General features: G+C 51.3%; 3 protein-coding genes and 1 long non-coding RNA gene across 7 annotated transcripts in view; all 4 read right to left on the bottom strand.

The window, feature by feature from the left end:
* SLC23A2 (solute carrier family 23 member 2) overlaps positions 1–3,549 on the bottom strand; it is a 58,319-nt gene extending 54,770 nt beyond the window's left edge. The window contains exon 1 of the mRNA XM_017839258.1: positions 3,441–3,549. The gene's annotated coding sequence lies outside the window, so the exon portion shown is untranslated. The remainder of the gene's footprint in view (positions 1–3,440) is intronic.
* A 2,631-nt stretch (positions 3,550–6,180) lies between these two features.
* Positions 6,181–13,236, bottom strand: LOC108509715. Of its 3 annotated transcripts, none has more exons than XR_001878685.1 (4): positions 12,960–13,236; positions 7,951–8,245; positions 7,339–7,478; positions 6,181–7,010 (listed from the first exon to the last, which is right to left on the bottom strand). It is a non-coding gene; the product is annotated as an uncharacterized LOC108509715 (long non-coding RNA). The 3 variants fall into 3 exon arrangements; XR_001878684.1 differs by having other exon boundaries at positions 6,181–7,478; positions 7,951–8,041; positions 8,149–8,245; XR_001878683.1 differs by having other exon boundaries at positions 6,181–7,478.
* A 4,354-nt stretch (positions 13,237–17,590) lies between these two features.
* Positions 17,591–23,628, bottom strand: TMEM230 (transmembrane protein 230). 2 transcript variants are annotated; one of them, XM_017839262.1, is made up of 5 exons: positions 23,291–23,628; positions 22,296–22,372; positions 20,842–20,969; positions 20,306–20,428; positions 17,591–18,787 (listed from the first exon to the last, which is right to left on the bottom strand). In XM_017839262.1, exons 3-5 carry the CDS (start codon positions 20,938–20,940, stop codon positions 18,647–18,649), a joined length of 363 nt encoding a protein of 120 aa, XP_017694751.1. In that variant the 5' UTR covers positions 20,941–20,969; positions 22,296–22,372; positions 23,291–23,628; the 3' UTR covers positions 17,591–18,646. The 2 variants fall into 2 exon arrangements, with proteins under 2 accessions (XP_017694751.1, XP_017694750.1); XM_017839261.1 differs by lacking the exon at positions 22,296–22,372 and having other exon boundaries at positions 23,291–23,618.
* A 2,963-nt stretch (positions 23,629–26,591) lies between these two features.
* PCNA (proliferating cell nuclear antigen) overlaps positions 26,592–27,909 on the bottom strand; it is a gene marked incomplete at its 5' end in the record, with an annotated part of 2,380 nt that continues 1,062 nt past the window's right edge. Inside the window, 3 exon segments of the mRNA XM_017839254.1 lie at positions 26,592–27,109; positions 27,221–27,344; positions 27,828–27,905. Of these exon segments, the coding sequence (XP_017694743.1) occupies positions 27,027–27,109; positions 27,221–27,344; positions 27,828–27,905 (285 nt within the window).

Here is a 27,909-nt window from a genome sequence, read left to right as displayed (position 1 = left end):
ACAAAAATACATTTTTCCAGCCACATATAAACCATCATCCTCAATGGAAGAACAAGGGCTCTGTGCAGCCATCTGCATTTTCTCCACTAAGGACAAATGCTAAAGTGTTTGGAAGCAAAATAAATCTACGGAAGAAATGGCCCCACAGAAACTTTCAGGGCTTGAGATTTCTTAACGTGGTTCCCACAAAGACAGAACAGCTACAGTGGAACAAGATCTCCTCAGGAAGAAATGCCTCCCTCTGCTCGTGGGGAGGGGCTGGGATGGAATTCCCAGAGAGGCTGTGGCTGCCCCTGGATCCCTGGAAGTGTCCAAGGCCAGGCTGGACAGGTCTTGGAGCAACCTGGGCTGGTGGAAGGTGTCCCTGCCCATGGCAGGGGGTGGGATGAGACGAACTTCAAGGTCCCTTCCAACCCAAACCATTCCCTGATTCAATGATCTTCCAAAAATCACCTTGGGTGGGACACCAGTTTGTCACCCAAGGGTGTTCCAGGTGGCTTCCCTGCACTCCGGGACTGGAAGAGGTTAAATGCTGCAGGTCCGACCAGGTCGTCAGAGCAGCTTAACAGCCCCTGGCAGAGGAATCCACACTGAGAATGGGTGAAGTTACACCCATTTAGTTTTCAATGGTCTCCAATCAACCTACACAGCACAACAAAGCCACACAGCACTACAGGACAGCCCAGCACTGTGGAGGAAGTTGGCAGATTTGGCTTCACCAGGAAGAAAATCAATGCAAAACCAAAACATACTGACAGAATCCGAGGCAGAAAACGTTTGAAATGGCAACTGCATACAAATGCAGCATCTTCGAACGAGTCTTCTAAATAATGTGGGGAAAATCCACAAGTTTTCTATTAGGAAAAAAACCAACATAATCCTCAAACACTGCCATTATCTCAAGCTCCCCCCGAAGAACAGCTTCTCCACCCAAACAATACCAACAAAGATACGACTTTCGTTTCTCCGCTGGAACTCAACTCCCTGTTAAGACTAAACTACAGAAGACAGAAATGCTCATTTCAGCAGCTTTAAAAAGCGTGTGTCCCCCCCCACACACACAGATTCCACCCAGTACGGATTTAGGGAGGTACACTGAGATCTACCTGGGCTCAGGGAGGGTCAGGAGCAGGTAAAAATTCCAGAAGTGGTTTTCCATACAAACACAAGGTTTTTATGGGCTAATCCCCGGCTGAGCAGCCACCCCAGGGTCGCAGCTCCGAGGGGGTCATCGCAGGGCCGGGAGGGGGTGATGGATGGGGGCTGTTTAAATTGTCCTCAAAGGAAACACCCACTGACCTGCAGTCCAAATTATCCCATTTGAAAAGCTGGTTTTCCTTCCAATCTATTTCCGTGCTGAAGATGCAGAAGGAGCAACAGGCCCGTGCTCAGAGAACCTCATTCCCACCCTGCTCCTTCCGTGAGAGCCGGGTGCCTCGAGAGAGCAGCTCAGCAAGGCTAAGCCTGGCTCAGGGCAGGGTTTACAGCCCGGTGACAGGCTGCGATGGATTTTAAACCATACCAATGCGGCCTGTTAAGGCCCAGCAGGAGCACAACACACCCCTGAGAATCCCAGTGTTAACTCCTCTTATCCCCAGGGCTCTGACAAGACATTTTTAAGTCCTATTGGCATTTTCACTAATGCCAGAGGCTTGTCTAAATCCACGATAAAAATCTCGGGGTTTGTTTAACCTCCTTGCTTGCCCAAGGTTGAATTTGTGTCGGTGCATCTCCAGGTTAATACTGCTCTAATTTCCAGCTATCTGGATCATGACTGGAGGTGGCAGTGGGGTGGTGAGAGCTCATCAACTACTAATCCAATTGTTCTACATATCTCCAGGATTATTTTCCAGTTTGCTAACCTGAGCTACTTGTTGCAATAATCCTTGATCCAGTGAAATCACCTGGCAGATCAAGGTGTGCAGTTAAGTCTGGCTCTGGCACTGGGCAGCTCATCACTCCAGCATTTGTCCTGCTCCTCCACTTCGTTTTACAGCCTGCATCAAACTCCACCTGCCAGGAAAAGCACTACCCAAACCAGCTTACTTTGTAAGCTTAAACTGGGCAATTTAAAGCTTGCTCAAGCCTGGCAGCACTGTGCTGCAGTGAGAACACACAGACATATCAAGCTCCCTGTGAAAACACAGCATTTGGGGTTTTTATTGAAAAATAAAGCTCATCAGCAACAGGAAGCCTTGTATTTACCTGGCACTGAACTGTAGTGAGACTCAGCTGTGTGAGGGAAATGATAAGATGGAAAAAATTAACAGGCAAGGTCTTTACCTTGTCTTAAAACACATCTGGGGATTTCCCTTCCCTGCCAGAATCTTCCACTGGCTCTGCTGCTGCTGCCTTTGGGGTCAGCCCTGCCTGCACTCACCTGGCTAGGGGAACCCAAACTGCCCCCAGGGCTGGGCTCCCCCGTCTCCAAAATGACACCGACGGCTCCAAAATGAAGGGATAAGAATGAAACTGTAAAGCCTCTGCCTCATGCCCAGCTTTTCCGAGAAAAGGCAAAAGCCACTAATAACAGGAACGAATGATAATGGTTGTTAGTTGTTATTCTAGTGAGGAAATCTAATCAAAGGCTTTCAACAAGCTTTGTTCAGGCATTTTTTTGAGCTACATACATCACTTATTTCTACCCAAAATGTACCTTAAAACAAAAGAAAACCACACATGATATCGAACGTGGCTCTCAAGTCAAAAGCAGAAAACTGAAATATTTACTACCTCGATGTGCACTGAAAAAGAAAGGGAAAAAAAAAAGGCATACAAATAATTAAAAGAGAGGAAAAAAAAACCCTTTAAAGCGTATCACGAGAACGGGATCAGGGAAGAGCGAGGCCACCCCTTCAGGACCAGGGGAGAATTAACCTGCATTTCTCCATCCCATCTGCAAGCTCACGGCTCTGCCACCCATTTTGTTTCAGATTAAAGGAGGAAAAAAAAAAACAATTATCAAATAAAAAAAATAACGATGCCAAAGGAACGCGGAGAACCCCCGACACCCCACCCGGGGACCGATCCCCCCGCGGCCCCGCCGGGCAGGTGACCCCGCCGCAGGTGCCACCTCGGGCATCCCCCGCGCCCCTTCCCCAGCCCCTGCAGGCGATGCCGAGCCCGCAGGAGCGCACACGGACGGGTTTATTCAGCACGCGAAATACGAAATGAAAGGCAGGGCAGCGGAGGTGCGGACGGGGCGGACGCCGCGCGGCCAAGGTGAACCGCGGCCGGGCAACATGGTGGAGGCTGCGGGGAGCCCGCGACCCCCGGCCCGCGGGGAGCTCGGGGCGAGCGGCGCGGGGATGGGGGCCGGGCCGGGGCTGCCAGGGGCGGGAGCCCGCGGGGCGGCGGGGAGGGCAGAGCGCGGCGGGGCAGCGCGGCGGGGCTGCTCCCCAGGGCGGGCGGCGGCGGGAGGAGGGCGAGGGCGGGCTCACCTGCCATCGCGGGCTGAGGGCGGCAATGGCGCCGGGGCTGCGGCAGCGCTCCCCTCGGGCTCCGCTCCCCGCGGCCGCTGAGCACCCGCTCCCCTCGGCGTCCGCGGCGAGTGCGGCGGGGCCGGGCGGCCCCGGCAGGCAGAGCACGGGGCGGGACGGGCCCCGCTCCGCCCCCCGACAAGATGGCCGGGCCCGCGCCCTCAGGGCTCGGCCGCCATGGCGGCCCCGCGGCGCGGCGGCGTCCCGGCGCCTCCGCGGGGGAAAATCTCTCCTGTTTCCTAAATAAAACCCCCCAAATTACAGGAGAGTGGTAACGGTTTGCCCTAGAAAAGCACCAGTCGGAGAGGGGTCAGGTCGAAGGGACCACAGTGGCGCATCTGGTCCAAGCTCGCTGCTGAAGCAGGGCCAGCAGAGCACATGGAACAGGGTTGTGTCCGGGTGGTTCTGGAATATCTCGACTTACACTAACATATTAATGGTTTATCCTAGAAACACACGAGTCACAGAACCACAGAAACACAGAATGTGTAAGGTTGGAAGGCACCACAGAAGGGGGACCTCAATATCCCAGAGCACGTGGAACAGGGTTGTGTCCTGGTGGTTCTGGAATATCTCGATTTACAGTAACATATTAATGGTTTATCCTAGAAACACACGAGTCACAGAACCACAGAAACATGGAATGCCTTAAGGTTGGAAGGGACCACAGTGGGTCCAGGCTTCCTGCTTAAGCAGGATCATCCCCGTGGAACAGGATTGTATCCACATGATTCTGGAATATCTCAAATTACAGTGATGTATTAATGGTTTATCCTAGAAACACACAAGTCACAGAAACCCAGGATGGGTCAAGATGAAGGGACCACAGTAGGTCACTGGTCCAACCTCGCTGCTCCAGCAGGATCACCCCAGAGCACAAGAAACAGGGTTGTGTCCAGGTGGTTCTGGAGTATCTCAAATTACAGTGACATATTAATGGTTTATCCTAGAAAGGCACAAGTCACAGAACTGCAGAAACATGGAACGTATAAGGTTGGAAGGGACCACAGTAGGTCCAGCCCAAGCAAGATCATCCCAGAGCACGTGGAACAGAATTGCATCCACATGGTTCTGGAGTATCTCAAATTACAGCGATTTATTAACTGTTCATCCTAGAAAGACCCAAATCACAGACACACAGGAAGGGTCAGATTGAAGGGAACACAGTGGGGCATCAGCTCCAAGCTCGCTGCTCCATCAGGGTCATCCCAAGGTTGTGTCCAGGTGGTTCTGGAATATCTCGAATTATAGTCACATATTAGGGGTTTATCCTAGAAAGACAAGTCATGGAACCACAGAAACATGGAATGTGTAAGGTTGGAAGGGACCACAGTGGTGGCCCTGGCCCTCTTGGGGGTTTGCTTTGGGTTTTTGCTTTGTTTGTTGGGATTTTTTTAAATTATTATTTTTTAAGAAAAATCCAACTTTTACAATAGGAAAGTGAGCTTAAGGAGCAGCAAAAGAATCACAGAATCACAGAATCAATTAGGTCGGAAAAGACCTTTGAGATCATCGAGTCCAACCTATCACCCCACACCGCCATCCCAACTAGACCAGAGCACTGAGTGCCATGTCCAGTCTTTCCTTGAACACCTCCAGGGACAATGACTCCACCACCTCCCTGGGCAGCCCCTTTCTATGTCTAATCACCCTTTCTGTGAAGAAATTCTTCATGATATCCAACCTGAACCTCCCCTGGCACAGCATAACGCCATGTCCTCTCATCCTAGAGGAGGCTAAGGAAGCTGAGTCCCCCGAAAGATGATACCTCTACCATACCCACATCTTTCTTCCTACAATCCCACTTTTCTGAGATTTCCATGGTTTTCTGTAAGGGAGATGGGACAAATCTGACACAATCTCCCCCCAGCCCATGGTGGGACTTCAGACACCACTGTTTTCAGACACCGCTGACATCTGTGCTCTGGTACCAGCACTGGACGCTGCCTCCCTCACGTCCCTCTGGGCCACATCTGACTTTCCTAATGGGTTTTGACAGTGTTAACTGCTTTAATTTGCCTCTTGCGCTTTCCAGGACGTGCAGTTCTGACACACCAGCTCACAGCACCTTCCGCCGCTCAGGGCTTTCCTGGGAAGCTGGGGCTGAGCCCCCAGAGCCACCTCTGTTAATCTCTGCCTCTTCTCCCCACAGCACAACACAACCCTCACCCTGCTCCCTCACACAGTGTCCTTGAGGTAATGTTGACCCACACTGAGCTTTCAGCCCCCAAACCCTGTTGCTTATTTTATTAAGGTTCCTCCCTCACAGCCCCAAGTGCATCCCAAAGCCTGTGGATCCCAAAGCCTGTGTTCCCCGAGCCCTGCCACTGATGGTGCTCCAGTGCAGCTTTTCACCCAGACCTGTAGGTCTTTGTTGATCTTCCAGGTCTTTGCCTCCACCGTGGCTGTCTGCTCAGTGTTTGCCAAGCAGGAACGTTTACAGAGTGTTTGTTCAACACCTATCTGACCCCTTCCATCCCACCTCCCTGCACAGAGGGTTTCATCCGATCCCATTAAACCCCAGGGCTTACTGTAAGACCGGAGACCCCAGGAGGCCCCTGGAGCCTTTGTGCTTATCCTCGTGCATTTTTGCCCACGTTCACTGCAATGCTCTCCTTGTTAAGCCTCTAAAAGGTTTTCCAATGAACCATATGGAGAACTATGTAGGGCAGGGCCAAGTCACAGCGCTGCTCTAGATCATCAATATCGATCCCTTGGCATCATTCGATACTTGGCCTTGTCCCAAACATATACAGAGACTCAGTGCAGCTTTTAAATGTTAAAAGCCTTTGCTGGTCAGGTGGAGAGTGATGTGAGGGGCATTTTAGTAATACCAGATTGATTAAGGCTGCAGCAGTTTTGCTGTTGACAGGACTTTGTGCAGGAAGATGGATTGTGTCTATTCGGTCTCCCTACAAGGCCTTCCCGTGCTCAGAAATCAGTGACAGAGACACAGCTCTGTTTATTTTATTTTTAAGGGTTATAAAATTTTCCAACCCGCCCTCCCCAGGTGAAAGGTGGCAGAGGGAAATCCAGGTAGTACAGTGAGAGATCTGCTAGGGGGAAGTTCAAATGCATCAGCCACATTGGAATTTAACAGATAAAGAGACCTCGGGGTCATGATAATCCCAAGGACAAGCAGGGAAAAGATGATAAAGGTGGATTTAGTGCTCCAAGAATTGAATTTGACACAGCTGGACTTCCTGGAACCACAGTCTCAAATCCAGTAAAGCTGTTTCCAGTCCATTGTTCCTCTTAAATAGATAAATTCCCTTCCAGGTGACCTTCTGTGCTGTAAAGTTTGAGAAAATTCCCTGGCATTTCACTTGCTCAGGGAGCCAGAGCCCAGCTGATGCTGTCACGCTGTCCTGCTACAGAAGTAGGGATCATTTTACGGGCGTTATTGGCATATATGATTCCTGTTATTAAAATTAGGTCTGTATCAAAGCATTCAGTCACTTTCTGCCTGGATGACTCACAGGACCATAAAAAAGCTGGAACTGGAGCCACAGGATATGCCACATGCACGTCCTTCACGAGGAAAAGAAATTAGCAGCCGTTAAACATTTAGTGTGCAGACCTTTGAGATCCGAGACACATTCCCGTTGTTTTCCTTTCTATCCCACATCTAACTTGGATTAGCTGAGCTCCTCAAAGCTCACTCAGGGATTTACCTGAGCTGCTGAGCTGTTGCTGCACCCAGACAATTACTCACTACAGAAGGTTTCTGCCAGTCTTCCCACTCCATCCAGTGTTCAATAAAACTATACAGCCTCAATTTCTTCTGGAATTGCCCTAACTGGCCTAAATTCCTGTAAGCCTGGCTTTCTGGGATCCCAGTTTCTGTCTTTGTACTCACCAGTACAGTTGAGCCTTCAGCCCAGGCTGTGTGTCCTTCTCCACAGCCAAGGACATGAAACTATCGCAATAATCTGATGGATCTTTCATAAGGACACTTCCCAAGCACACCAGTTTTATTCTGGTTGTTTTTTCATGGCCCTGTAGGAATCCAATGGGAAGGACAGGGTTGCAGGTCAGGGTTTTCCTGAGGTGCAGCATGGACATTACTGGCATAAATTTAAACTCTGAAATGTTTTTGGCCGCCGTCTCTTGCTCAAAATTTCCCTTTTAAACCCAAGTGTTGTCTCAGTCAGGATGTGAGTCGTTGATCTGAGCACTGGATCTCCAAAACACCAACTCAGAACTTCACGTCTGGGGGTGGTGTCTAGTGAGTGACATTCCTGCCCATGGCAGGGCCTTGGAATGAGATGGTCTTCAAGGGCCCTTCCAGCCCAAACCATTTCGTGATTCTTCGACTGGGTTGAGTCTGGGATCCAGAGCTCATTTGCAATCCCCCATCTTGTTTTCTTGGTGTGTTTTGAGTTTGGTTTTTACAACATTAAAAAATAAAATAAAACAAAATAAAATAAAATTAAATTAAATTAAATCAAAATAAAAGAGTCTGCCTCACCTCATAGTAACAATATTTTATGTGAATCCCACAGTTGGAGTCCAGAGGTTAAGAAGAGCCCAGCACACATGGATATGGATAACAGGAACATCTTTTAGTGGATTAGGCAAAATAAAAATGAAACTCCTGCTATTTCAACAGCTGCATTGGGGCTGAATGGAAGCTCCCCAAAATACGGCAAAAAAATTAACAACTCACCAGCAGTGATTTTTTTGCTTCTCTCTCTCTGTAATCTGCAGTGGTGACTGGGGAGGGAAGAGGACTCTGAGCTAGGCAGACCCCGGGTTTCTGTTCTCTGGGGGGAAGACAGCAAGTGAACAACCTTTGGTTAAAATGCCACCTGAGTGGGAAACACCTCCTGCTCCCCGAGCCACAGGAATTTATCATTTCTTTTGGGAACAGCCGTAACTTGCTGTTCCCCCCAATGTTAGATGGAAATAAAGTTAGAAAAACTGTATTTTTTCCTCAGAACGATTTCTGAAGCTGAACTGACATAATTCTGGTCTGTCAGCTGAGCTCAGCTCTCCAGTTCGTCATCTGAAAATGGAAGCAGGAAGAATTTTATGAAGTCTAATTAGTGCAAAGTGCTGCTGGTAGCAAAGAGAGCTTTTGGTTCAAGGCTCTCAGGCCACTTTGGGCCAAGTACTCAAATTACAGAGGGTTCAGCCAGAGATCCAAGAGGTGCTGCTGTGCTTGTGATATCAGGGGAGAAACAGCAGAGACTGCAGAGTTACAGCTGCCTGAATTCACATCATAAATAAATCAATAGGTGAGCAGGAGACAAAAATCTGCCTTGTTGCAGAACTGTTGGGTCCCTGCTGGTCGTGTCAGGATGGTTTCACCTCTGTGGCTTTTGGAGAGAGGAGACCTTCCTTCAGCTTGGGATATGCAAAGTATTTTGTAAATGGAGAGGAGATTTTGGCAGCCAGAACAGAACAAACAGCCCAGGACAGGTTCCTCTGCTCCCTTCAGTGGTGCTCAAACCACAGTGGCCACAGGGTTTTCACCCCAGCTTTAGCTGGAATACAAGGAAGGAAGGGTAATAAGGAATGCTCCCAGGGACACTAACTCAGCTGGACAGCTGTGCTCTGGAGGAGAGGCTGATTTCCTTGATGCTGTTCTGCCTGCTACCTCAGGGCTGCACCCAAGGGATGACATTGCATTTGCTGAGTCAGGAGCAAAGCCTGGATTTGTCAGACAGAGGAGGAGATGGGCTTAGTCACCTCTCCGAGTTCATTCCCAGTCCTCTTCTCAAAAGCACAGCCCCTCAAATTAGCCAAGAGAGCCCTTAAATCCCAGGAAGAGTGGGAGCAGGAGGGGCCCAGGAAAGCAGGCTGCGTTTATCCCCCCTGCTCCCTTTTTGCCAGGTTGTCCTGCCAAAATGCTGAGTCGCTGGGGCCACATCTCCTGCCTCTGAGCGGTTGTGGCAGCAGCAGAGGCTCTGCAGGAGCCCGGGGCTGACAGCTCCTGAGGCACTACCCTGGTGTTCTGTGCCAGGATGGAGCCTGTGGCATCTGCAGGGATGGTCTCCGAGCAGGAGCCAGGCTGGGATTTGCCACCTCGTGTCACGTTCACGTGTGGCTGTTCAAAGGTGTGTCCATAAACTGCAGCTTCTGTGGACAGGTGTGGGTAGGGAGGACCAGAGCAGCTTATTCCCACTTCAACTCCTTTGAGCAGGGTGTGGACATGGTGCACAAAATCATTTTAAGTACATTAGAAGAATTTTCTAGTACAGAATAAAAGAGGTTTTCTTCAGCCACCTGCACTGGGAGTTCAAGTGAAGGTCCTGTACTCTGCAAAGCACAGGCAGCGCCCTCGTGGTTGCTCACTCATCCCTCAGCAGAGAAGTGAGAGCAGGCACAATCCCTGCTTTAACCCCCTTGAAAGTCATTCCCAAAGAACATCCACGACCTTCTCAGAGAGAAGGGATGGGCTTGGACCTCCTCATTCCTTTTATCCCCGTCACTCATTTAATCCCCAGTGTGAGCAGAGAGTGACAAAACCACACAGTGACATCGGGAATGGCACAAAAACGTTGCTGCAGAGCCAACCTCCTCCAGCAAGGGGCAAAAGGGGAAATAAAAGCGTGAGGTGCTGAGGCACAAGCTGGGCAGTGAAATAGGTGACACCACAAGTCCTTCTGAAACTGAATTGCCCAAATGTCACTGGGCAGACACCAGGAATCATCACTGACACACAGAAAAAGCAGAACTCCCAGAGGCAAAGGGAGAACTGAGCCCAAAGCAGAGCTCAACAGGGAGCCCCAGCGCTGGAACCGCCTATGGAGACACTTCTCAGTTCCTCCTTTCCCGGACAGCTGAGTCAACACTTGTCACAGGAGTGCAGAGCAGGCAATTTTAGCAAGCTCGGATGCCACAGGGCTGGACAGGCTCCTATTTATAGTTCATTGGGCACAGCTCCCCCACTGGGTTCCTGCACACAGGTGAAGGCACAGGCCATGCCCTGGAGGGCTCACAGCCCAAACAAAGTCAGAGAGGAAGGACAAAAAGGAAATCCAGAGAGAGCCTGCAACAATGAACTCCAACTTCTCCCCCCAAATTGCCCTTTAATCAATTGATTCCTTCCCTGCCTGAAGTGTCACTTCTGCTGCTCATCACTGGTGCCAAACAGTGTCACTGCAGTGTCCTGCAAGCTCTGGCCCCTCTTGCCACTGTGAAATTGTTTTCCATGCTAAGGCAGAGGTGGGAGAAGGGATGTGGCCCTGCCTCTCCCTCTGGAGACCCGGCCTGTATCCGGGGGGGGGGGAGGCATCTGTCTGGGACAGTGTCCTGGAGCACTGACCCTGCTAAAGGGATGATAAATCCCGAGTGGAGCTGCTGCCAGCTCCAAGTGCTCCGAGTCACATCCGACCACGGGGCCAGTCAAAGAGCTGCCTTTGTTTCATGTGGGAGGATTAACCCACGAGCTGTTTGGGAGCTGAACTTTGAAGTGTCTCTTCAGCGATCTGAAATGTGGCCACACAACAAAGAGAAACCTTTACAAACACACTTTTTGTGTCTGAAGTTGGAGACCATCCACTGGCCTATTTTTAGGAGCACATTTGCACTGGCCGAGTTACAATCCTGCCTCTGTTCTCGTGCAACGAAAGGCAGAGAGGATTCACTTGACCTGCAGTTTCAAATACAGAGAAAATAAGGCATTTGTCTGGAAAAGAACCACCCAAAATAGCAGGGAAGGAGTCGTGCTGTGACATGGACTGTTAGTGTTGAGAGACAAGAGAAATGAGGATTATAGGAGCTGGCAGACTCCTTCTAATGACATGTTAATGAAAACAACTGCTAGAAAATTATATGGCGATGCTAATTACTATTTGAAGGTTTAAGGATCTGAGATCTTTCCCTTTTACACTAAATATGTGTGTAAGAGTAAGAAATAATCCTGGCTGAGGTGAGTTCTCAACTCCTCACGGGTTTGTTCTAGATCCACTGACATTCCCTTTGCCAAACATGGCCTTAGCTCAGAATCTGTTGCTCTGTGTGACTGAACTCTCCCTGAGCAGCTGGTTTGGGTGGGTTGGTCTGAGCACCTGCACCAGACACAATGCAGGAAGGTCTGAGAAACACGAGTGAAGGTCAGGCTGCTGCACTGAGTGCAGTGGAGCTGCTGCCTGCTGGCAGCTCAGCAGGAGGGACGGGAATTATTTACCCTGGTAACAGGAGTGGGATGCATTTCCAAACAGCTCATGTTCCCTAAACTTTTCACAGCCCCTCCCTAGGCTTTACAATATCCTAGTGTGGACAATTGTCACCACATTTCATTTCTTCTTTCCCCTCCTTGAAGAAGCTGGGGAAAGAGCCCAGAAGACCAGCCTGGGGGTGTATTAATTCTCCCTGTCCCATCAGCAGGACTGTGTGCACCAGGCACTTCCCACTGCCAGGGGAAGGAAGGTTAAAGCCTCTCCTGACAGGTTAACAGCATGATTTGCAGCAACAGCTTAAATAAATGGTTGCAGGCACGAAAGACTAGCAGGAAGCTAATCCTTTAAATACTTAAGAGCAGCTACTACTTCAGCCCAAGTAAATATTTCAAAATAAAATTAATTAGTGGTGACTGGTGGATTTGTTCTCCTTTGTTCTAACAGCCCAGGATGAAACAGTGATTCCTCCTCAGAACTTTGGCTTCAGTGCCAAACCTGCTGTTTCCCAGGAGCTGAATGTCCTCCCAGAGAAGACTCAGCACAGTTTGGTTCCTCTCTGTAAGTGCAGAGCTGGAAAAGCTCTCCATGACCCTCGTGGGTCTGTGCTGCTGCCTTTGTGCTGCTCCAGGGATGAGCACAGAGCAGGGCTCAGGATCCAACCCAGGTACAGTGTGGAGGAAGGAAGTGTCACTTCCTGATCCTTATCAGAGCTGAGCTCTGTCCACAAAGCCACAAACAGACCCCAATAACTGCCCCACTTCCCATGGAAAGGAGTTTCTTAACACCTTCCTTGACATGGAGAGAGCAGGGAAGGAAAGGCCTCAGGGTGACAGGAACCAAAACAACACAAAACGAAATCTGCCCAAGCCCAGAGAAGCAAATCAGTCAATTAAATCATTTGGGAACAGTAATTCCTAATCCACAATTAAGTTTTTCCTCCCCCTTGACCCTTGGCTCCATCTCAGGACAAAGCCAACTCTCTTGGGAGGCAGAAACCTCTCATGGCCTTGCTGAACTGTCCGGGCTGTTTTTAGTTAAATCCAACATTCCTAAAAACCCTCAAGCTGTTTGTGTACTGAGGAAGGAGAGAGGAACTGCTGTGCACGTGCACATCCACATTTCCCACGGGAGGCTGGAACATAAAGTGCCACCTGCCCTGGAGCATGGAAGCACAGCTGGGATTAACTCAGAGCTCTGGGAAAAAGGCAAGGAATGTTTCTTTGCACCAGGTTGAGAAGGCAGGAAGTGAAGGCAGGATTGCTGAGTTCCCTGAGCTGGGAGAGGGGAACCAAAGGTCTCTGCTGGTGGCTGGGAGAGCAGAGAGAGCCGAGGGCTGGGTGGTTTCACTGACCTGCTGAAGGGATGCAGCTCCAAGGGCAGTGACGAGGAGAGGCCACCTGGAAAGGCAGGATCAGCCAAGGAGTCCTGGAGGGGCTTTGCAAGTTGAGAAGTTGGGAAAAGCAGGACAAACAGCCCTGGAGAAGGGCCAGGAGAAAGCTCAGGGCTGGTTCAGGGAGAGGCACAAGGCGTGAGGAGCAGTTGTATGAAGGGGCTGATGCTGGGACTTTTAAGGATCAGGCACGAGGGGGAGGAGTGTGGAGAGCACGTGGAGACACTCAGGGCAGGATTGAAGCACAGATCCCATTAGAAGGGACAGAGCTGTTGTGCTGAGTCATTTCCTCCTGCCCCAAGGGGTTTTTACGTGTCTTTTATGCCACACAAAGCCCATATTTCTGTCCCGAGCCTCTCTGTGCAACGTGATGCTGAATTTGGCTGATTGGAGGTGACAGAAAGCAAACCCAGGCTGGGCTGAATGTTCCTGCAGGATGGGCTCCAGGGAAGCACCAGGGATGCTGCTGCTCATTGTGCTTGTGTGTTCACACCCAGGTTCTGGGTTGGGGTTGTATTTATGGCCCTGACATTGTCTCTCCCTCATTTCCACAGATGTTTCACACAGCTTCCACTGAAATGTTTGCAGGACCAAGGTCAGGAACCTGCTGCCCAGCCCAGGCTCCTCACACCACCCCAGGTAACAGGACAACATCCAGGAGGAGGTCACCAGGAGAGTGAGAGGAAATAGAAATCACTGCAGAGAAAACATCAACAAGGAGTTACAAACTCATGTTTCCTCTTGCTACATCACCACGGGACCAGTGAAGGGCTTTGTTCTTCTCCCCACCCCATGAACCTCCACCTGCACAGGGAGAATCTCAGAGAGAAGGATCGACAGGGAGGCCAAAACCATCCATAGCACAAGTCAAGTTGCTGCCTGGGTACTTGCACCTGCTTTCCCAGGATTGGGCTGCAGTGCCTGCAGCTGCTTCCCTGCACAGGGAATTCATGGCTGGACTCAGTGATCTTAATTAAAGGTCTTTTCCAGCCTAAGTGATTTTATGCTTCTGTCTTTTACAAGGCTCTCTGTATGGACAGAGGCAAAATCCTGAGTGTGTGAGACAGCGTTGAGGCTCCCCAGCCTGAAACTGAGACTGAGAGCCCAGGACAGGGTGAGGGTCTCTCCAGGGCTGTGGCCTCGAGCTCACACAGTCTCCAGGCTGGTGACACTCCTCACCTTCCCCTCATCACTTCAGACAACCTCCAGAAGCACAAGTTCTGCCTTTTCCTTCAAGGGTTTCTGGGACCATTCGCACACCACCTCGGGTAGTTCTGGCCTTTCCTGCTGCTCCTTCCCACTGCTGAGGTTTCCCCCATCCCTCCTGCTTTTGCCATGTGATAGAGGCCCCCTTTGGGGCAGGGTCCCCCCATGGGCTCTCCAAACCCCTGCTGTCCCCACCGCATCCCGTTCAGCAGCATCCCAGGAGGTGGAGCCTCTCCTGGAAGCTCCTGTGTGGGCAGCAGGTTCCCCCCCCTTGGCTCTGCACTTCAGTGCCACCACGTGGCACCAGTTTGGGGCCAGACTGGTGGCAACGAGCTGTGGGAAGGGTGAGAAAAGGAGTCACACATGGGATCTTGGAGCCAGGAGCCACTGGTGGCCACATCTCTGGGCTGGTGGCCACAGAACCCCCAACAACAGTGAGGAGCCTCCTGGAGAGGAGGGGGAGAGGCCCCACTGTGCCCTGGGGAGCTCAATGTGCTGGGAATGAGCTCCTGCAAATGGGGAGCAGGGAAAGAGCCCCTTTGGACCTCCAGGGCTTGTAGTTCATGTTTGCAGCTCCCCAAGACTGTCTCCACCACTGCCCTGAGTCTCCCCCCTTTATTCCCCAAGATGTTTCACCCAGCTTTGCTACAGAAGAGAAGTCTCCTCTGCTGTGATGGTGCTGGGGAACTCCACATAGCTTTGGTCACTCAAGAAAAGTCATGAGATTGACTTAAAATGAATCTTTGCTTTTATATAAGAATATATATATTCTTTATTATTTATATCTTAATATATAATTATATAATATATAATAGATAAATGTAGAAAATAAATATAATATATATTTATAGATCTAAAAATCTATTTTTATATAATATATATAAAATATAACAGATAATAAGGAATATATAGAATACAGAATATATATACAATAAATATATATTTTATTTATATATTATATAATATATAATATATTATATATTATGTATTATGTATTATATATTATATATTTTATATTATATTTTATATATATATATATATATATAGGAATACCCCAGGGGAGTTTCTCTGGGACTGCTGAGGCCAGAGGGCTTCAGAGTCACGTTTCCAACTGTCTTTCCAGCAACTTCATGGTATTGAATTAAGCAGGTAATTGTGTAACTACTCCCTGCAACAGCAACAGAACATCACCGAGGAGACACAAATCCATGTCCTCAGAAACCAGGGAAAAGCCTGGAATGTGGCTGCCTGTTCTCTCTCCAGAGCTCCTGTGCATAATAAACCCCTCAAGCTCTCTAAATGCTGGCTGTCTTTCCCTGAGACAGCTGCCCTGCCAAGGGCCCAAGTGGAGGATGCTCCACAATGGGGATTCAGTGTTATCCTCATTCAGGGCCTTATTTGTCATTCCAGCCCTGCTCCAGAACCAGAAACTCCTTCCCAGGCCTTTCCCTGTTCCCCTCATCCCTGCAGTGGGTCAGTCAGGGCTCCCCAAACCCACAACACCAGGATTTTACAGGAGGGGAACTGAGGAGCAGAGCCTTGAACCTGGGCTTTGGCAGCAGCACCGGACGCTCCTCCAGGGAAGAGGCAGCTCCACATGCAGGGGGTTGGGGCAGCAAAGGAGCTGAGCCAGGTGTGCAAATCCAGCAGGTCCAGCGTGGCAGGAGTGGGAGGGAAACCCAAAGGACCTCCCTGAGATGTATCAGCACAGAGAGACTGGACCAACAGCCCCCTGGGGAGGAAACTTCATCTTTCTGAGGCGTTTTGACAGGAAAAAGAGCTGCAGCCCTGAGCCCCTCAAACCCACCCCCCAGCAGGAACCAGGCTCAGGGAAACAACGTGTTTGCAGAGAAGTTTCTGTATCTCTTTAAATAAATGTGAACTCATGCTATATTGCAAAGAAGTGTGAAGCCTGGCTATGAGGTACAGTACAGCCAAAAATTAAGAGAGATTTGAAATTAATAGACAGGGAGACTTTGCTCTGGAGGAAAACTGTGCTTCAAATGCAGTGTGTTAACTCAGAGGATGAAGTCCTCTGGACCCACATATTTCCAGGGTTCAGAATCCCTTTTTTTCTTTCCCAGAAGTGTTTCCTTTTTTCCAAATTAGATTTAAACTGACCCCTGCAAAGGATTCTTCCCTGTGGTCACCCCTCACTGAGCCCTGGGAGCATGAGGGCAGGCCCTGCTTTATTTATCCACTGCGCTGCCTGAGGACTTTGCTTCTGTCAAATAAAAGTAAATTCATTGCTTGCCTTTCCTCCAGGAATGTCAGCATGTTCTTAGAACCACAGAATATCCAAAGCTGGAAGGGACCCACAGGGATCATCAAAGTCCAGTTCCTTCTCCTGTCCCCTGCATTCATTTATCCTACTTGACTTCTATCCCACTTCCCAACTTTCTGCATCTCAGCCCCACTTAAAACATCTCCCTCCCCCTCTTTGCTTTTTCCATCTAAACTTCCCTTGTACTCCCTCTCCCCTTTCCCCAAACCCAAACAAACCCACGTTCCCATCCCCTAATAGAGGCTGATTCATGGTTTGACGTCAGCAGTTGCTCTCCTGGCCAGACCCAGCTCTAATTGACACATTCCAGCTGCTGCCAGCAGCACGTGTCCCATCTGGAAGCTGGGCAGTGCTGGGAATGTGGGGGCTGGAGTGACACAGCACGGAGGGAACTGCTCAGTTGTGCCTTCAGAGGTGGAAAGGGAGATCCTGAGTTTGATCAGTTATTTCTCCAAGTGCAGCACTGGAATTAAGGCAAATGAGGGAAGAGATGGGGGTTAAAAAAAGAACTTGGCTCGGGGTTTGGGTTTAATCCAGAACACTGAAGGAGGAAAAAAGGCAATTTTAGGAGTAGGTTCAGAGCAAGGCTTTTATCCAGCTCTGATCTCATCCCCTTCTCCATGGACTGCTCGGCACCAGCAGCCACACCTGCCCCCTTCCTTCCAAAATGTTCAGCCCACCTGGGAATTGTGGAGCATCACATTCCAACAGACACTGCTCCTACTACCCTGCCCAGCAAAGGGAGCTGGGTGCTTGGACCCTGAAACAAAGCAATTCCAGCTCTGGGGTCTTTCCCACTGAACCAGGACTGAGGGGCTCAAAAAGCAAACCCTGACCTTCCGAGGCAGCACCTTTCCCTGCCCCCCAGGGCAGGCTGGATTATCCTCCCTGGTGCAGCAATCCCAGCTCTGCCCAGGGCAAGCTGAGGGTCCTGGAGCAGATGGAGCTGTTCCAGAGCTGCCCAGCAGAGCCCAACACCGACTGCACCCACCCCGTCAGCACTGGGGAGCTGGAGGCAGCAGCAGCTGCAGGTAAAGCACAAATCTGGTTGCCCAGAACAGTTTTTAGTGCCCTCTGAAACCTGGGAATGACAACAAACTTGAGGTTACACAGAATATAGAACTTTATTCATGTTAAATGCACCCACTTGCACTCCCACTTGTCACACGTTCTCCAGGACACAGAGACATTCCCACCTCAGAGGAATGGAGCTGTCCCTCTGCCTTCCCTGACTGACACATCACTGATGCTGGCAAAGCAATCCAGAGGGAATTTGTTCAGCACAAACTATACAGGGAATTCCTTTTCGCTGCTCTGGGCAGCTCTGCACAGAATATTAGCTACACAAGGACTCCAAACATACAGACAGCTGGAATTCAAGTGTCTCCAATAATGTCTCCAACATCCACATTAGTCAAACCCAAGATTTTTGGCATTTAGACACTTGAGTCCTGGTCTAGATTCCAACCCTTCTCCCGGTACCCATTCAGTTGTTTAGAATAATAATCAAAATCCTTGTGAGGGATAAGCGGATTTTGCCAAAAGCAACAGTGGCCTGGGAAAAGCTCTCCTGGGAAGAATGTGTTTGTGGGGAAACAAGCTCGGTCAGCCTGACAAGGAGCTGTGCAGCAGGTGCAGTGTGTAACTTACTTCCTACAAGTGCTGTTTTCCCCCCCCTGTGCACATCAGACTTTAGTTACTACAACGAAAGCTCAGGACAAGAACTCTGGAAGCATTTCTGATGGACAGAGAGCAGAGGGAGAATTGAACTATGGTGTTTGTCTGCAAAGGTAAAGCCAACAATAACCACAATCTCATGGAAAACTAAACTCTATAAAATAGTCAGAAAAAACAAGGATCTGCTGCTGAAAGCGGCTCAGCTACTTCTGGAAAACTGCAAGAATTGCCTCCCCCAGGAAGGACTTCCCAGCAACAAGCAAGAGGAAAAAATACCATAAATCTCAAGTTCTTTGCAATTCCTTTTGGTCAATTCCGTGTTCCAGCCCCCCCAGAACCCCCCAAACTGGACAACCTGCAACACCTCAAACCCAGGAACCGTGTGAGGGACACACGTGAGCGGGGACCTGCCAGGCCCCCGAGGCCCAGGGGGACAAAAACCAGCTCTGAGCAGCTACTGAGGGTGGGATGGGCTCATTGTTCAGTCGTCAAAGTCGGGAATGTCGTCGTAGGAGTAGCCCCGGTAGCCCTTGGAGGCGTAGTAGGCGATGCGCAGGTGGTAGAAGCCCGGCAGGAACACCAGGATGCCGATGATGAGCACGGGGATGGCTCGGTCCGTTTCCTGCAGGGAGACACGGCCAGGGCAGTGGGAAGAGGTCTGCACGAGGGGCTTGCCTTTCTCTTACATCCTGGGCTGGTGGAAGGTGTCCCTGCCCATGGCAGGGGGTGGAACTGAATGGGCCTCAAGGTCCCTCCCAACCCAAAGCATTCCAGGATTCCATGATTATCTGTGCCCAAGGCAGGACACAGAGGAAGGGCTCAGACTGGCTCTGGGCTCCTGTCTCTGAACTGCTGTGACCTGTGTGAGCACAGGAGCTGTGGGGGAGCAGAGCTCCACCAGCCCTGTCTCACACACCTGAAGGACATGGATATAATATAATAAATATAATAGAATAATAATAATAAAGAAATATAATAGTGAGGGCAAAGCAGGGAGAGAGGGAGGAGATTCTCAGGATGACCATCCAATCTGGTCTAGTGGAAGGTGTCCCTGCTCATGGCAGAGGTTGGAACAGGATGATCTGTAAGGTCCCTTCCAACCCAAACCATTCCATGATTCCGTGGTTCATCCCCAAGGCCTCGCTGGCTGAGAAATAAAAATCCATCCTAAATCAGAAAAATCAGTTGTCATTAGGCTGAGCCTTTAATCCTCTCCTGGCATCTCCTCCTTGCTGCAGAAACCCCTCGAGGGACCTTCTCCTGATCCCCCCTGGATGTGCAGCCAGGGCTGGGAGCTCCCTGTGCCTGGAGAGCTCCCGACAGAGCCCAGACCCTGCTGGTGCCACTCTGATGAGCAGAGCTGCCGACTGACAGCGATTCCTGCAGCCAAGGGACAGGGGGAGAAGCACCCAGGCAGCTCCAAAGAGCAGATCCCCTTCCCGTGGATCTACAGAGGTGGGAAAACTGCTGCTGTGCCCTGGACAGGCTCTGGCATCTCCTGCCTGAGTCACGAGAAGATCTGTGCTGGAGGTGATGACCCCAGGCTGAGGTTTTCCCAGGACAACGAGCTGGACTCTGCAGGGACATGAAACTGGACCCCAGGGAGGGCAGGGACTCTCAGCCCTCCCTGGCAGGTCTCCAGCCCAGCTCTGAACCTGCTCCAGACTGCAGGGATCACAGGGATCTGCTGCCAGGGAAATGGCACAGCAAGGCCGTGGTGGGAATGACTTTCCAGGTCTTTGGCTCTGGATTTCTACACTGAACATGATCACAGAATCATGGAATTGTTAAGGCTGGAAAAGACCTTTGAGGTCATCAAGTCCAACCATAACCCACCACCATGTTCACCATTGAACCATGTCCTCAAGTGCCACATCCACATGTTTTTTGGACACTTCCAGGGATGGTGACTCCACCACTGCCCTGCACAGCCTGTTCCAGGGGTGAATAACCCTGTCCATGGAAAAACCTTTTCCTAATATCAAATCTAAACCTCCCCTGGTACAACTTGAGGCTGTTTCCTCTGGTCCTGTCACGTGATGGTTCATGAGAGCTCACGGTAGCCTTGAGGGCAGGGCAGGCAATGCAAAACTGATAACAAGTGTAATTAAAGTGTAATTAAAGTAATTAAAGCACTCACTCCCTTGCTGATGTACCCTGCCAGCAGCAGGGCTCCGATGATGATGAGGAAGGTCCCAATCATGAAGAGCACAACAGCCAGGGCGATGGCCTTGTAGGGGATCTTTGGTGGGCTCTTCTTGAACTGGATGGCAAAACCCCAAATATTGAAGAGGTTAACTCAGCACAGCTCCCCTCCCAGCAGGGCAGAGCTGGGAATCTCACAGGTGACACGGGACAAAGGGCTGAGGCAGCTCTTCCCCGAGGAATCCTGCCCATGGAGCCCCTGCCGAGCCAGCCCTTCCACCCATCACCTCACATCTGCTCCAGATCTCACCCCCCCCATGGAAATGCATCTGTTAACCAACCAGCCTTGTTTCCAGGGAAGCTCTGGGGGTTTTCCAGAGGGGAAGGGCCGAGGTGGTGGCTCCCACCCAGCTTTGTCCCTCTCTGAGCTGCAGCTGCTCTACCAGAGATGCACAAACAAGCAGCTGCCCATCAGTGCAAAGCTACAGCTGCCTGTCCTCCTGCTTTACCTTTTCCTTCCCCTTTTCTTACCTGCAGGTCAATGTACCCATCATCAGTGCTGGAGAGCTTGGAATATTTGACTTTGCTACTGGGAATCCCAGCAGAGAGGTTGGTGCGGGACGGCATCATTCCATGGAGGGCTGGGCATCACCTAGGACCTGGGAAACACAGGGAAGAGCAAAAACATGGGAGAAAACTGGGTGGTGGAGTCTGGGAGCAACAGATCAAGTTTCTGAGGAGAAACTAAAGAGTCAAGGCTGTTCCAACTAAAAAGGCATAAATTTGTTCTTCAAAAATTGTTCTTTGTAAATTAAAACTTTTCAAACAAAGTATTTAAGCGTTTTATTTTAAGCTTAAAATGCAAAATGGATACAGCTGCAAGAAGGTTTACCAATTCTGAAAGCAAAAGCCAAGCTAAGGTAGAACCTGTGCTTAAAACCAGACTGAAAATCCAGAATATCCTCCCATGTCCAGCCCAGCTCTTGTTTCACAAGGGGATCCCAGTGCCAGCAGGGAGGTGTCCCAGCTCCAGCTGCTTCCAAACAGGGACACCAGCAAAGAAACCCAAACCAGAGTGAAACAAAGCAGCTTTTCAACCACCAGGATGTTTTGCAACAGAGCAATTCTGGGAATTAAAAAACAACCAACCACTGGAGACTGGAATGAAACGGAGGTGTCATGGATCCAGCAGGAGCTGTGACTCAGGGGGAGCATCTCAAGGGGATGGAGTGAGTGGGATGAGGTCACCAACACTCCAGCAAGGAGCTTGTCCCTTGGAGCCCACCTTCCCAGGGGCTGGAGCCAGGATCCATCCTTGCCAACACCCCCAGACCCTGCAGACCCAGGAACAGGGCCCAGCAGGACCTGGGTGTCTCCTCAAACACAGCCCAGGGCTACAATTCCCAGGAGAGGGGCAGGAAAGGGCTTCCCACTCTTTCCAGCCTCAGTGGTGCTTTTATTCGCTGAGAAAGTGTGGAATAAAGAGAACAAAAGTGCATATTCCAACTGTGCCAACAGGAAGGGATAAAGACACTGTTTCCATAACAGGATTTAGCATTAAAGGTGATGCATCTCCACAAAATCCTTTGTGCCCCCGTTGTTAATCACTGGCACGTTCCCCACTCAGGTTTGTTCCTCCTGCTGCAAATTTGACTTTTATAAAACAACCAACGTCCTCTGATCTTAAACCCCCACAGCTGAACCTTTGGGGCTTGTTTTGGTAGCAAAACCCAAATATAGAAAGAACGTCTTTAGGAAATACCTCCTACCCACAGGGTGGTATTCCCAGCTCCTCACATATCCCTGTTTTTCAGGTCCCAGCACCCAAACACCCCCAGGGTCTCCTAAAAACTCCCCACATGCCTGGGGGTGGATGTGCAGGAGGGGAAGAAGCCCAAATAAATCAGCATTTCTGAAATGAAAGTCACATTTCCTGACTCTGCCCCATTTCCCCCTCTTTTCTCACCCACCACCCCATTATTTACCAGTTTTTTTAGTGACTTCTTAGGAATTATTTCTAATTTACACCTGCACAAGTTGTCTGCCTTTCCCATTACATCACCTATGAACAAGAAAGAAGCTATTCATGACAAATGCATAAAAAAATACTCTCTCAGAGAGTTTAAAGGCCAGGTTTGACCCCATTAAGCCTCATATCGAGCCTACAGTGCATTAAATCGTGCTCTGCAAGGGTCCAGGAGCAGGAACAAAAATATTTACTTTACAAAAAATAAACAAGCAGGGCCTAAGCAACTTGGCCAAGATAATTAAGGCTGTAATTCCGGATTTCAGCTGTGTTTTAAACCCGGGGAGGATCCGGGAAACACAAACCCGGATTCCCGATTCTCCCCTAAAGCGGAGCAGTGTTCCACACGGGACATGCGGAAGGGCTGGGGGGTCACTCTGGAACTTTTGGGAGCTCAAACCTCAGCGGGGACACCCGAAAGTGTCCCCGGACCTCCCGAAGTGTCCCCGGACCTCCCGAAGTGTCCCCGGACCTCCCGAAGTGTCCCCGGGACATCCCCAAGTGTCCCCGGACCTTCCCAATGTCCCCAGACCTCCCCAAGTGTCCCCGGACATCCCGAAGTGTCCCCAGACCTTCCCAATGTCCCCGGACCTCCCCAATGTCCCCGGACCTCCCCAGGTATCCCCAGACCTCCCCAATGTCCCCGGACCTCCCCAGGTGTCCCCAGACCTCCCCAGGTGTCCCCGGACCTCCCCAATGTCCCCGGACCTCCCCAGGTGTCCCCGGACCTCCCCAATGTCCCCGGACCTCCCCAATGTCCCCGGACATCCCGAAGTGTCCCCGGGACCTCCCCAATGTCCCCGGACCTCCCCAATGTCCCCGGGCCGCCGGTCCCGCCTCGCCCGGGCGCTCCCCCCGCGCTCCCGGCCTCGCGTCGCTCCCAAACACCCCCAACCCCACCCCAAATCCCCCCAAACCCACCCCAAATCCCCCCCAGTCCCCCAGCCCCGTTACCCGGTGCCGGCCCGGCCCTTCCGCGCTGCCCGGGAAGTTTATCCCGGTGACGGCGATTTCCTTCCAGGTCACGGCAGCGCCCGCGCCCCGCCGGCCTTTCCCGGCCCGGCGCTCCAGGGAAAACCGCTGGAATTCCCGGGTTCTTGGACGAGGGTGGTCCAGACCGTGTCCTGCGAGATCCAGCGGGGCTCATCTGGGGTTCGCAGGGGGTTTATGGACCAGCGGCTTCGTCCGCGCCTTCCAACAAAGCTGCTTTCCCAAAGGATGCTCCCGGCTCTCTTCCAGCCGGGAACATCCCGGGACATTCCCGGGGGCGTTGTGAAGGGCTGAGAGGGGACGCACACACAGCCAGGGCGTTATTTCAGCACCGGGAATGTTAACTCGGGTGGGGCAGTGTGGGGATGGATGTGCCTCCTCCGGGGAGCTTCCCAAGGGAGCTGCTTCCTGTGAATTAATAAAATACGGGCTGGATTTGGAGCCTGAGAAGCCCAATCTCCTTAAATTCCTGAGAATTATCCCTCCCCCCTTCTTATTTATTACCTCCTTGGTGAGAAAGTCTAAATATATAAACTTCTAAAACTTCCTCTCTCAAACGGGGAGAAAAACACGGCATTTATTAACCCTCCCAGGGATTTTTTTGCATTTGGTTGGGGTTTTGGGGTTTTTTTTGTTTGTTTTGTTTTAAAGGGAACATCCTTTAAAATTTTCATTATTTGGGCCTGGCAAAGTAAAGGTCCAGCTGCTTTCAGGATTTATGCAGAGACCAGACAGGACACAAGTGTGTAAGGACCAATGTTAAAGGATGCTTCTTGCAACAACAGGCTGCTCAACTTGGTCATTTCAGCTGTAAAAACAAGCAATTAAACAATTTGGCTGATTTTTACAATGTGTTTATGGGTAGAACAGCACAAAGGAAGAGTTTGGTGACCTCTGCTACAGCTGGAAGTTGCACCAAAAAGAATTTGCTTCGATCACTGGCTTTACACCCCAGAATCCTTCCCTATTTCCATATCACAAACCTTGGATTCCCCGCTGAAGCCAAAGTTTCCACAAAATTCTTCCAAAGCCAGTTTGCCGTGGGCACCACAGGGCTGATCCCGTCCCAGCACCACATTTGGAGGGACAAAAAGTTCCCTGGTTATTTAAGGCTTCTACCACTGCCCTGGGCAAGAATTCTGTGACTGTTGAAAAACTTCAGGGTCAATGATCTTCCTTTCCAGACTTTTCCTGAATTAACCAGCCAAGCAAGTTGAGGATAAATGGAGACACGAGACAGCTCAGCATGGGAGGCACCTGCAGCACAGCAGCAAATCGGGGTCTAAACCACAGAATCCCAGACTGGTTTGGCTTGGAAGGGATCAGAAAGATCCTCTTGTTCCACCCCCTGCCATGGGCAGGGACACAATCCACTAGCCCAGGTTGCTCCAAGCCCCATCCAACCTGACCTTGGACACCTCCAGACCATCCCCCGGAGCAAAGCAGTGCTGCTCCCAACAGGATCAAGGTCCAGGGCACGGGGAAATCCTGTCCCCAGCTCCGAGCAGGGCCCAGTGTCCATCCCACGGCAGCACCACCGCTCTGACCCAGCGGGATTCGTTTCCTCGCCGGCACTGCCACCTTGTGCCGTCCTCCTGCTCCGTGACTCCGGGCTTCCAAGGGACGAGTTTTCAGGCAGTTTAAGCTCAAGCTACTCCTGAGTTGCTGAGCAGTGGGAAGGACACAGCTCCCTGAAAAATATACTTAAAATCATGGGATTGTTTGGGTTGGAAAAGACCTTTAAGACCGGCAAGTCCAACCATCAGCCAGCACCACCACCGTGTTCACCATAACCCATGTCCTCCAGTGCCACATCCACACGTTTTTTTGGACGTTTCCAGGGGTGGGGACTCCACCACCTCCCTGGGCAGCCCCTTCCAATGCTTTACAACCCTTTCCATGAAGAAAGTCTTCCTGATGTCCATTCTGACCCTCCCTTGGCACAGCTTGAGGCTGTTTCCTCTTGTCCTGTCCCTGGTTCCCTGGGAGCAGAGTTGGACCCGCCCAGCTCCCCCCTCCTGTCCTGGATTGCAGACCCCAGAGCCCCCTCAGAGCCCGAGTCCCCCCGGCCCCACAGCCCCGGCCGGGCCGAGCAGCCCCACAGCTCTTGGTGGGTCACTCGGGCTCAGCAGAGACCAAAGGGTTTGTGGAACCAACAGTGAAGAAAAACAGCAACTGCCTGGAACTGCTTTGAAACGGTTTTTCGTGATCAAACACCTTCAGGGTGACCTTTAACCCTCACCCACAGCAAGAGGGTCACAGACACCCTGGATGAGGGCAGGGGTTGCTGGTGCCCAGGGTGGGGACAGCAGCAGGGGAAGGTGTGGGAGAGGCTCCCACTGACCCACCACAGACCTTCCCCTCAGAGCAGCAGAGGCAGAGCCAGGAGGGGTCCCGGTGTGACCTGTGGGTCCCAGTGCCACCAGTGCCCTCAGGGGAGTCCCCAGGGCAGCCACAGGGACAGGGACAGCCCGAGGCAGCCCCAGCACCCCCAGGATGATGGTTGTTACAGAAAACGTTTCACAGAACCCCTGCCCTTGAATCACAGGCAGCAGGTCACGGGAGGTGACTCTGCCCCTCAGGTGAGACCCCACCTGCAGAGCTGCTCCAGCCCTGGAATCCCCAACATCACAAGGATTTGGAGCTGCTGGAGAGAGTCCAGGAGGCCACGGAGCTGCTCCAAGGGCTGGAGCCCCTCTGCTCTGGAGCCAGGCTGGGAGAGCTGGGGGGGTTCACCTGGAGAGGAGAAGGCTCCAGGGAGAGCTGAGAGCCTCTTCCAGGGCCTGAAGGGGCTCCAAGAGCTGGAGAGGGACTGGGGACAAGGGATGGAGGGTCAGGACACAGGGAATGGCTTCCCAGTGCCAGAGGGCAGGGTTAGGTGGGATATTGGGAAGGATTTCTCCCCTCTGAGGGTGTGGAGGGGCTGGGCTGGAATTGCCAGAGAAGCTGTGGCTGCCCCTGGATCCCTGGAAGTGTCCAAGGCCAGGGTGGAGCAACCTGGTTTAGTGGAAGGTGTCCCTGCCCATGGCAGAGGGTGGCACTGGAGGAGCTTTACAATCCCTTCCGACCCAAACCACTCCAGGATTCAGGGAAACAGCATCAGGGACCAATTAATTATCCAAAGTGTAACCACACCCTCTGTTCACAAATTAATGACCAAGGCTGGGAATTCTGGGCCTGCAGTGCCCTGAGAAAGGAGCCCGGGCACCTCAGCACCTGACAAAGATTTGATTCACTCCCCCATCCACATTTCAACAGGACAAACCCCATGAAATTATATCTTTTATTTCCAAGTATCAGTTTGAATATCAGCTTCAAAAATAAATGAAGTCAAAGTCACACAAACTTGTGGCATAATAAAAACATCAACCCTAAACTACAGCTCCACAGGTGAAACTCCAGGAGTTGACTCATTAAATATTGTCCCCCTTCTCCTACACAAGTTGAGAGGAGTCAGAAATTTCACCTTCAGACAGCATCCGAGAGATTATTGGGAGTACAGGAACAGACTAGAAAAACCCAAACGATTCCTATTTCCAAAGATGCCAAGGATAGCAAAAGAGTAAGTTGAAAAATATTTACAAAGATATCTACAAGCCAAGCCTAACAGTGCTCCCAGGATGCTCCAAGGCACTGGAATTGCTATCACCACCATTCCCTTCCCCAAGCCACGAGCAGATCCCCCTCAGTCCTGCCCCAGTTAAGAGCCTTCCTGCTGGTCCTCGATCTTTGGAGCCAGGTAGTACTTTAGGTGTCCCATGTCAGCGATCTTGTACTCCACCACTGGGAAAGAGAGAGGGGAGAAAAGGGTCTTCACAAGGTTCTACAGCAAATTCAAGTCACAAGTTCTAATCCTACAAGATTTCTGCAAGTGGCAGAGCCACTTGCACTCACCCAGAGGAACGTCTGCAGACATGCTGAGTGTGACTGTAGGGGACAGGGGAGTGGCTTTGGTGAAGAAGTTCAGGTACCTCAGGGCAAAGGTCAGCTGGACTGGCTCGTTCATCTCTATTGTAACCTAAAAAACCAAGGCAGACCTCAGGAAATGCAGCTGCAGGAGCTCCCTCCAGAGAACAACTCAGACAAGTCACTCAGACATGTCGGGCAGAGCTCAGCACTGCTGGGGCCCAGGGCAAGGACCTCACACTGGCAGGGACTCGTGGTCCATAACCCACAAAGCAGGGGCAGAGACAGCTCTGTCCCTGCTCACTGCAGGGGCTCACAGAATGTGCTGAGCTGGGAGGGACCCACAAGGACCATCAGTCCAACCCTCAGCCCTGCACAGGCCCAGCCCCACCAGTCCCACCCTGTGCCCCAGAGGATCATCCCAACCCTCCTGGAGCTCTGGCAGCCTTGGTGCTGTGCCCACTGCCCTGGGAGCCTGGTCAGTGCCCAACCAGCCTCTGGGTGCACCAGCTGCCCTCTGAAGGTCCCTTCCAACCCAAACCGTAACTCCCCGACCCAACCCCGCAGCTTCAGAGAACGAGTTCTGTGCACTCACAGCCTCCTCCTCCTTGTCCACGTTGCTGGTCTGGGACAGTTTGATGTTGCCGTTGCCCAGCTCTCCGTTGGCCGAGAACTTG

Source organism: Lepidothrix coronata, unplaced genomic scaffold, assembly GCF_001604755.1.
Source record: "Lepidothrix coronata isolate B3197 unplaced genomic scaffold, Lepidothrix_coronata-1.0 Scaffold393, whole genome shotgun sequence".
In the NCBI taxonomy this organism is placed as follows: Eukaryota; Metazoa; Chordata; class Aves; order Passeriformes; family Pipridae; genus Lepidothrix; species Lepidothrix coronata.
Note: the sequence above shows the minus strand (reverse complement) of the source record. Positions and strands in the feature narration are given on the sequence as shown.